We start from the raw sequence: 9,939 nt of genomic DNA on the forward strand, positions 1-9,939 counted from the left end.
AATAATTGTTTTCGTACTTAAAAAAAATCACATGCCCATAAATTGTTTATAATCCTGTTAAAGAACTTGTATTTTACCTCGTAAACTTGTTTATAATGCTGTTAGAAAACTTCTATTTTACCCCGCCAAATTCTGGATCGAATGAATAATTTGATTCCAATACCTTTCGTGGCGAATGTCTGGTGTATGCTATGGTCCTTACAATAACTCTTTCAGATTCTTCCATATAAGGTAAAATTGCAAACGGTGGTAGTAAAAATTTGTATGCAACAACCCATTTTCGGGTCCCAATGTAATATTTGAAGCGGATATAGAAGGCCAACTTTTTTCACAGTAATATATAATAACAACTATTGTAATCTTAGGAAAGAACCTTTAGTACAGGATATGAAACTTTATTTCTTAGTTCATAACAGTTGGACATACATATCTGGTGTATCCCTAGTTATCAAAACAACCAGGTCCGCCATAGAAGAACCGTCCGGAATTAATATAAGAAAAAGGATAACATTTTTGACTAGTTGCATAGAATGGCAGATCGATGTTGACAAAGTGAGCAATACCATTGGCATCGATTAGCTTGAGGTTACTCACCAATGCAGCTTTGCCGCTGAATGGAATATACCCACTGCCCATTGGAGGACTTGGTGCTGGTTTCCTGCGAGCTGCATAGCCACCAAATCTGAGCAGAACTGGTCTATCTATCATTGCAGGAAGCAAGGATTTCGGAAAGTAACCAACTGATTTTGGGGAACTATTTAGTCCATAATGTACATGCCAGTCTCCAGATGATTTATCCTGCAACCGTGGACAACACATGGATGAATCAATAAATGTATTTTTTTTCTTTTGCGGGAAAGATGAATCAAGTGATGGAAATAACAATAACTCACGATCCATCATTATGAGTAAAAACATATGGATTTTTGGATGTAGTATGCCCTGTCCCCAGATACTATGACCATATGACTTGTTGAGATAGTGATACAAGTAGTTAGCTTCATATCCTAACATAAACAAATGTCTAACAAGTGTAGTCATACCCCAATCCCCGTCTTTTGATGTGACAATGACACATATGTATATATTAACTGACCAAACCATCAAAAAACATGTATCATCTAACAAAGATGGTATCTCCAACATATGTTATCAACGTTAAACAGCAAGCCTCAAGCAGTAGTTTGGCACTTAAGTGACAATTCTCACTTATTGTCAAACAAGATTCTCTTACGGGTGTAGTTTTACCATATATATGCTTGAAATAACCATTTAGCTTTACTTGTTATGAAGCATTTACTAAACACAGTTTTAATACTTCAATTAAACCAGCTCGAAAATATCTATTAGTGGTGTCTCAGGTTCCAACACAAGTAAATGTTAACTTGTTTGACTCCGACAAGTTCATAGTAGAAGATAAACCAAATCCAAAAGGAAGTAATTGCACAAGGAGCTTGCAAAAAATCAATGTAGCATTCAGGAGTTATTAATATTTTACCTTGAATAACCTTATCGTGATGTACTGTTTGGTGCCATTGATACTTGAAACTGGATTGATGACATCACCTGGAGCTATGCTGGATGATGTCTTTTGAAAACCAGGGCAAACCATGTTGAAGCAGCCCTTGTTACGTGATCTGCTAGCCTGCCATTGTAATAAGAATTAAAGTTCATTAACAAGTTAGCACTCACATTTCTACCATGCACGGTTATTTTAAGGTATAGAAAAAAGTAGAGTTTTACCTACATAAATTTATTGTTTTGCGATATATATATTGATTTTGTAATGCAAGAGTGCACCACAAGGTATTAAATGCATATTGTCGGACGGTGGAGATCATACCAAACTTCAGGGTTGTACAAGACTAAACACTCTAGATAACCCTGTCTAGTTATATATTTTTCAACTCAGAATGAGAATATTATAGCATTCTGAGTTTGTAAGAAGGAAACTTACGGCCCACGATACGTAGAAATGTGTGCGTGAATCCTTGTGCAAATCTGGGTAAACCTGTACAAAATTACAGCAGTACTTAGAAAAAACTGAGCTATCAATCGGGACCTAACATTTATACCCAATAATAATAATTTTTATTAGTAATTGCTAGCTAACTTGCAATAACAACTCATAAATCTATTGGGCTACTAAACATGGTCAACATGGGCATAATAAGTCGTGGAATTCAGAAGAGAACGTGAGAAAATGTCTTTGAGATCCCAATGTACATCATCGGATACAATGAAAAACTAATAATGAAACCTCCGGTAAATTTGTATATTTGTGCTACAAACCATAAGTAAATTTAACTTACGTGCCATCCAATTTGAATTCCATTGTCCGGAATTGGGTGGCCATCTCCTATGCTGGTAATCCAGATGCCACCCTCGGTTATTTGGTCATGTTGTAAAGTAAACCCATAAACGTCTAGTGTAGCCTCTACACCATAATACGTAGTACTAGAATTGCCTGGAATCCATGCATGATGGGTCACCTAACAAAAACGAAAAACACTGTCAATGTAAGCAAATTCATCGAGGATGTAACCAACGTAACAGTTGGTAAGCAAACGGATTAAGTACATGAAATATGTATTACTCACGTAAGTGGTTATAGAATTTCTGCTTGATGCGAGTTCTGCGCTTGGCTGGAGAAATTCTAGGTGACCTTCAAAGGGCGGCCATACTTCTAGGGAAGATCGTCCTACGAGTGCATTGGGGAGTAGAACAACAAGCAATGCAATTTGCTGGATACCTTTCTTCATATGGAGATGAAGGGGGATCTGGTGGCCTGCCTTCTGCAATTCTGCAATGGACTCGCCTCCTTAAATAGTTTGAAGAACCTTCTCGCGTATTGGAAGAGCGGAGATTAATGAGGGCATTAAAAACTTTGGTCATGTAAAGATATTATACAACCAAGGTATTAATTAATCGACTGAAAATCCTCAAGGACAATCTTCAGCTTAAGAAACAAATAATGTGGAACATTTTTGTTGAATTTTAATGTGGGGCAATACTGTACGTAGACAGGAATCTTCAATAATAATGCGGCATTTAAGAAGCATATATGGTTGGATTACAAAGGAGATAGCAGGAAAGGAAAGGGTCCGTCTAAGGCATACCTAGATGTGACATAATTATTGCACATCTAAATGACTAAATGAAGCATAAAAAGAAAAAGAAAAAGGAAAAAAATACCCGCACAAATCTCCACGTAAGATCAATGATATAGGATATAGATGTGCAATACTTATTGCACATTTAGATGTGTTTTAACAAAATCGAAAAGGAAAACACTTCCCCTCATATAGTACGTCTAATTGTTTTCATCGCACGGCCAAGCAGAACCTCTCCCTTGCTCTCCACTCCTGCACACCCATTAATCATGGAACGAAGCCCGTTAATCATGCATCCACGGTCAGTGTTGGGATATTTCCCTAACATACGCCGGTTGTTATAAAGGCGGATCCTCTTCAAACATGGGCCCAGTTATAAACCAACCCATGTATAGCGAAGATTTATCTAGGCCGGTCCAAGAGTCGACAAGGACGGGGGACCTCCTAGTCGGCGCCTGCTTAAGCGCTAGCTAGGAGATCCGGCGACGTGCCCAGTAAGTTGGGCCCGCCAACGAAATGCGTCGACAAGTGAACTAGCGCTGTAAAATCCCAAAATATTAGCTGCCACACATGATTTGATATCAAGACGCCAGTTCCACATGCAAACTCGCTAACTACGAGAGCTACTGGACTGGAGTGATCTGTTACAGCCTAAAATACATAATAAGAATAACACAACACTTTTCGTTGATACATAACCATGTATTGTGTTGCTTAAATTTTTTGGAAAAAAACTATGACAAATTTTTTGGATAAAAAATAATGACAAACTGGAAAAAAAATCATCGATTAACAAATGTGCTCATCAAATATGAATTTTTTTTGTATATTTAAAAGAGTACATAAATTTTGAAAAAAAAATGAAAAAATTTAAAAACTGTTCATGGATTTGCAAGAAAAGTGTAAATTACATCAATTTCATAAAAAGTTCATCGAATTTAGAGAAAAACATTCACCAAATTAGAAAAAAGTTCACCAAATTTGGAAAAAGTTCATCGACATTGAGCATTTGGTAAAAAGTTCATCGATTTGAATAAAAAAACATTTTAATTTTTCAAAAAGTTCATCAATTTGAAAAAGTTCATCGATTTGAATAAAAAAACATTTGGTAAATTACATCAATTTCATAAAAAGTTCATCGATTTGAATAAAAAAACATTTTAATTTTTCAAAAAGTTCATCAATTTGAAAAGGTTCATTGCATTTGGAAAAAGTTTATCTAAATTGAAAATTTTCATTGATTTTTACAAAATATAATCATTTCTTGCAAAAATTAATCAAATATGAAAAAAGTTTATCAATTTTGAAACAGTTCATCAATTTTGAAAAAGAGTACATCGATTTTTAGAAAAAGTTCAAAAAATGAAACAATTTCATCAAATTTGAAAAATAAGTTAAGTCGAAAGAAGTTAAATAATTTCAAAAAGGTTTGTACCAATTGAAAAAATTCATAAAAATGGAAATATTTCAAAATGAGTTCCTAGAATTTAAGAAAAAGTTCATCCAAGTTGTAAAAAATTTCACTAAAATTAGAAAAACTTCATCGAATCTAAAAAATGTTCATCGGCTCTGAAAAAGTTCACAAATTTAAAAAAAGTTCACTCATTTAGAGAAAAAAAGGAAAATGAGTAAAAACTGTTTCAAGAAACTAGAAAAAGAACAAAGAAAGGAACAAAACCGTTCCCAGAAAAAAGAAACAAAGAAAAAAATAATAAGAAAGAAGACAAGTAATGAAAATCTAGAAGTAACGTGAAGCGGATTTGGCTGAGTTAGTTAACCCAGCATTTTAGTTACTTAGCCCAGCATTTTGTTTGCTAGGAATTCACGGTTCTAATCATGTTCACATTTTTATTTTGCGCTTTAAACAAAGACAGGAAAAAAAATGAAGAACGATATGCCGAGCCCAGCTAACGCTCTTGCAGGTGGCTCAAGAGGTGGCTGGGTCATTGATTCATGTAAGGTATTAGTCAGTTGAACGTGTCCGACTTAGGAAGAAATCTACTCCGAGTAGGAGTTTTAATCGTGTAAGACACAAAGTCATTGTAAAACCGGCGGCTTACCCCAATATGTAAGGGGAGGCCCCGTGTCGTTTAGAAGGACATACTCAAGTAAGAAACTCTCGAGCGCTAGGTTAGCAATTTTGCACCCTTGTATTCAAGATCATCATCATCAATAACAAACTAGCAGGATGTAGGATTTTATCTCTATCGGAGGGGCTGAATCTGGGTAAACTTGTGTCTTTCGTTCTCGATCAACCCCATCCAAGCAACCGCCTAGTTGCGATGGCTCCTAGACAAACTAGCAGGATGTAGGATTTTTCACGAAGACATTTGCCATGACAAAACCACGACAGTTGGTGCCCACCATGGGACCTGCGCACGGTGGTGTTCAGTTCTTATGGGGTGCTTTCCCAGGAACCGAGGGATACGCAGTTGGCCAGATGACGACGAGTCGCCATGGCAAGCTCTACATCGACGACTCTGGTTGTGGTTACGAGGCCGACTCAATCGAGTTCGAGTACCGGGTCACCTTGAGCAAGATCGCCCAAACTAAGCTCGAGCCGGACACCTTCAACGATAATGTTGAGCCGGCTTGACGCTCCGGACCCCGCCAGGAACAAGCTGCCCAGAAGCACGATTTCATCGTCTAGACTGGCGAGTCTAAGCTCGAGTCAGACATCTCCACCAACGTCGACGAGCCAACTCATTGGTCACAACCCGGTTCGGCGCGAGCCGCCCAAAACCACATCTTTATCGAATTCACTCACGGAGTTGATCTATCAGTATATTCCGCGTTTGGTGGTGATACTCTTGCCTATTGTGATGATGAGTAATCAATCGGCGAAACCAAGTCAATCCTCCCACTTTTTGACGATCGGCTTGCAGGCTATATCGACAAGGATACCAACCCGTAGGTTCCTGAGCCGCCACGCCACGCGACCGTTTTCATAGAAGGAAGTAACACGCTTGGAACGACGTTGGTTCAGAATTCACACTAGTAGAAAAAGGGTCTTTCGACCGAGGGCCGAAAGACCATTACTCCCGGTTCAAATCAAAACCGGGACCAATGCCAGGCATTGGTCCCGGTTTGGTTTCCCGGGGCATTGGTCCCGGTTCGGTTCATCTCATTAGTCCCGGTTTGGGGAAAAACCCGTGACTAAAGATCCCGCGACTCCCACGTAGCGTGCCGCGGATCGTTAGTCCCGGTTTGTGGCACGAACCGGGACTAAAGGGTAGGCTATTAGTCCCGGTTTTAGATAAAAACCGGGACTAAAGTGTTGCCTATATAAACCCTCGCCCCTGCCCACCCTCTCCTCTGTTTTTGGGTGTTGAGGTGTGACCATGCATGCCATGCTCTTGCCACTCTAGTTCATGCACATGAGGTGTTCGATGAAATGCCCGAGCCACACTACTTAAGCTTTCTCCTCTCCAAGCTCGACCTTCAAGCATCATTTTCCTCAATATTTGTCTAGGTTTGGTTGTGCACCAACTGCACAAGTGTTTTAAAAGGTTAGCTACTTCATCCTTTCATCTGTCACTGCTAGTTTAGCTCATTTCAAATGCTCTAGAAGTAGAATGATTTGTGAGGGAGTATCCCCCATATATGAGAGAAGAAGAATGCCGACTGTTGTTGTGGGGGTTGCTTCTCCTTCTTCTCCTTGTGCTAGATATTTGTTATGCACTAGGGGAAGTAGGAGTAGCGACCATCATCGACAGTCAAAAATCAGGTGAGGGAGTATCCACCATATATGAGAGAAGAAGAATCTGACTGTTGTTGTGGGGGTCGCTTCTCCTTCTCCTTGTGCTAGATATTTGTTATGCACTAGGGGAAGAAGGAGTAGTGACCATCATCAACGGTCAAAAAATCAGGTGAGGGAGTGTCCACCATATATGAGAGAAGAAGAATGCCGACTGTTGTTGTGGGGGTCGCTCTTCCTTCTTCTCCTTGTGCTAGATATTTTTTATGCACTAGGGGAAGAAGGAATAGCGACCATCATCGAGAGTCAAAAAATCAGGTGAGGGAGTGTCCACCATATATGAGAGAATAAGAATGCCGACTGTTGTTGTGGGGGTCGCTTCTCCTTCTTATCCTTGTGCTATATATTTGTTATGCACTAGGGGAAGAAGGAGTAGCGACCATCATCGACGGTCGAAAAATCAGGTGAGGGAGTGTCCACCATATATGAGAGAAGAAGAAAGCCAACTGTTGTTGTGGGGGTGGCTTCTCCTTCTTCTCCTTGTGCTAGATATTTGTCATGCACTATGGGAAGTAGGAGTAGCGACCATCATCGACGGTCGAAAAATCAGGTGAGGGAGTGTCCACCATATATGAGACAAGAAGAATGCCGAATGTTGTTGTGGGGGTCGCTTATCCTTCTTCTCCTTGTGCTAGATATTTCTTATGCACTAGGGGAAGTAGGAGTGGTGACCATCATCGACGGTCGAAAAATCAGATGAGGGAGTGTCCACCATATAAAAGAGAAGAAGAATGTTGACTGTTGTTGGGGGGTCGCTTCTCCTTCTTCTCGTTGTGCTAGATATTTGTTATGCACTAGGGGAACTAGGAGTAGCGACCATCATCGACAGTCGAAAAATCAGGTGAGGGAGTGTCCACCATATATGAGAGAAGAAGAATGCCGACTGTTGTTGTGGGGGTCGCTTCTCCTTCTTCTCCTTGTGCTAGATATTTGTTATGCACTAGGGGAAGTAGGAGTAACGAGCATCATTGACGGTCGAAAAATCAGGTGAGGGAGTGTCCACTATATTTGAGAGAAGAAGAATGCCGACTGTTTTTGTGGGGGTCGCTCGTCCTTGTTCTCCTAGTGCTACATATTGGTTATGCACTAGGGGAAGAAGTTATAGCACCATCATCGACGGTTGAAAAATCAGGTGAGGGAGTGTCCACCATATATGAGAGAAGAAGAATGTCGACTGTTGTTGTGGGGTCGCTTCTCCTTCTTCTTCTTGTGCTAGATATTTGTTATGCACTAGGGGAAGTAGGAGTAGCGGCCATCATCGACGGTCGAAAAATCAGGTGAGGGAGTGTCCACCATATATGAGAGAAGAAGAATGCCGACTGTTGTTGTGGAGGTCGCTTCTCCTTCTTCTCCTTGTGCTAGATATTTGTTATGCACTAGGGGAAGTAGGAGTAGCGACCATCATCGACGGTCGAAAAATCAGTTAAGGGAGTGTCCACCATATATGAGAGAAGAAGAATGCCAACTGTTGTTGTGGGGGTCGCTTCTCCTTCTTCTCCTTCAATTTCAGGGTCAACTAGCTAAAAACAAAATAAGTAAATGCACGAAAAATACCAAATGAAGTCAGAAATTGTTGAAAATTTGTGATGTGCCTTTGAATGGTGCATTGAACACACAAAAAGTATGGAGTTCAAATAAGTTCAAAAAAATGAAATCCCTTTGTAAGAGATGAGTTCTCATTCGAAACCGTGATACTTTTAGAGAGATTGTCCGTTTTGTACACGAAGTGTATCCAGTTTTTGTCGTAACCATCTCAACTTTTTAGCACATGCTATGTGGGTGAAATTATGATACCATGCCAACTTTCAACATTTTGAGAGTTCATTTGTAGTGCTTTTCAATTTCAGGGTCAACTAGCTCAAAAAAATAAGTAAATGCACGAAAAATACCAAATGAAGTCAGAAAATTTTGAAAATATATGATGTGCCTTTGAATGGTGCATTTTGAACACACAAAAAGTATGGAGTTTAAATAAGTACAAAAAATGAAATCCTTTTGTAACACATGAGTTCTCGTTCAAAACCGTGATATTTCGAGAGAGATTGTCCGTTTTGTACACGAAGTGCATCCAGTTTTTGTCGTAACCCTCTGAATTTTTTAGCACACATGCTATGTGGGTGAAATGATGATACCATGCAAACTTTCAACATTTTCAGAGTTTATTTGTAGTGTTTTATAATGTCACAGTTAACTAGCTCAAAAAAAATAAGTAAATGCACGAAAAATACCAAATGAAGTCAGAAATTGTTGAAAGTTTGTGATGTGCCTTTGAATAGTGCAGTTTGAACGCACAAAAAGTATGGAGTTCAAATAATTTCCAAAAATGAAATCACTTTGTAACAAATGAGGTCTCGTTCGAAACCGTCATACTTCGAGAGAGATTGTCCGTTTTTTACACGAAATGCATCCAGTTTTTTTCGTAACCCTCTCAACTTTTTAGCACATGATATGTTGATGAAATGATCATACCATGCCAACTTTCAACATTTTCACAGTTCATTTTAGTGATTTTCAATTTCAAGGTCAACTAGCTCAAAAAAAATTTTAAGTAAATGCACGAAAAAAACCAAATGAAGTCAGAAATAGTTGAAAATTTGTGATGTGCCTTTGAATGGTGCATTTTGAACACACAAAAAGTATGGAGTTCAAATAAGTTCTAAAAAATAAAATCTCTTTATAAAAGATGAGCTCTGGTTCGAAAATATGATACTTTTAGAGTGATTGTCCGTTTTGTACATGAAGTGCATCTAATTTTTGTCGTAACCCTCTCAAATATTTTAGCACATGCTATGTGGGTGAAATGATGATACCATGCCAACTTTCTACATTTTCAGAGTTCATTTGTAGTGCTTTTCAATTTCAGGGTCAACTAGCTCAAAAAAACAATAAGTAAATGCACGAAAAATACAAAATGAAGTCAGAAATTGTTGAAAATTTGTGATGTGCCTTTGAATGGTGCAGTTTGAACACACAAAAAATATGGAGTTCAAATAAGTTCAAAAAATGAAATCCCTTTGTAAAGATAAGTTCTCGTTCGAAACCGTGATACTTCGAGAGAGATTGTCCGTT

General features: G+C 38.9%; 1 protein-coding gene across 1 annotated transcript; it reads right to left on the reverse strand.

Moving 5' to 3' along the window:
- Positions 1–311: 311 nt before the first annotated feature.
- On the reverse strand, positions 312–2,793 carry LOC123405476. Its single transcript, XM_045099148.1, has 5 exons — positions 2,601–2,793; positions 2,313–2,492; positions 1,958–2,011; positions 1,499–1,645; positions 312–798 (listed from the first exon to the last, which is right to left on the reverse strand). The coding sequence occupies exons 1-5, from the start codon at positions 2,760–2,762 to the stop codon at positions 442–444; spliced, it is 900 nt and encodes a 299-aa protein (XP_044955083.1). The 5' UTR covers positions 2,763–2,793; the 3' UTR covers positions 312–441.
- Positions 2,794–9,939: the final 7,146 nt, after the last annotated feature.

The sequence above is a fragment of the Hordeum vulgare genome, chromosome 1H (assembly GCF_904849725.1).
Source record: "Hordeum vulgare subsp. vulgare chromosome 1H, MorexV3_pseudomolecules_assembly, whole genome shotgun sequence".
Lineage (NCBI taxonomy): Eukaryota > Viridiplantae > Streptophyta > Magnoliopsida > Poales > Poaceae > Hordeum > Hordeum vulgare.

What these genes read in the sequence shown, in the direction of transcription:
- LOC123405476 (XM_045099148.1), bottom strand. Translation starts at nt 2,762, where the DNA reads ATGAAGAAAGGTATCCAGCAAATTGCATTGCTTGTTGTTCTACTCCCC. An exon ending in GAAATTCTATAACCACTTAC is followed by an intron (nt 2,493 to 2,600) that starts GTGAGTAATACA and finishes CGTTTTTGTTAG; the next exon opens with GTGACCCATCATGCATGGAT. An exon ending in GAATTCAAATTGGATGGCAC is followed by an intron (nt 2,012 to 2,312) that starts GTAAGTTAAATT and finishes AATTTTGTACAG; the next exon opens with GTTTACCCAGATTTGCACAA.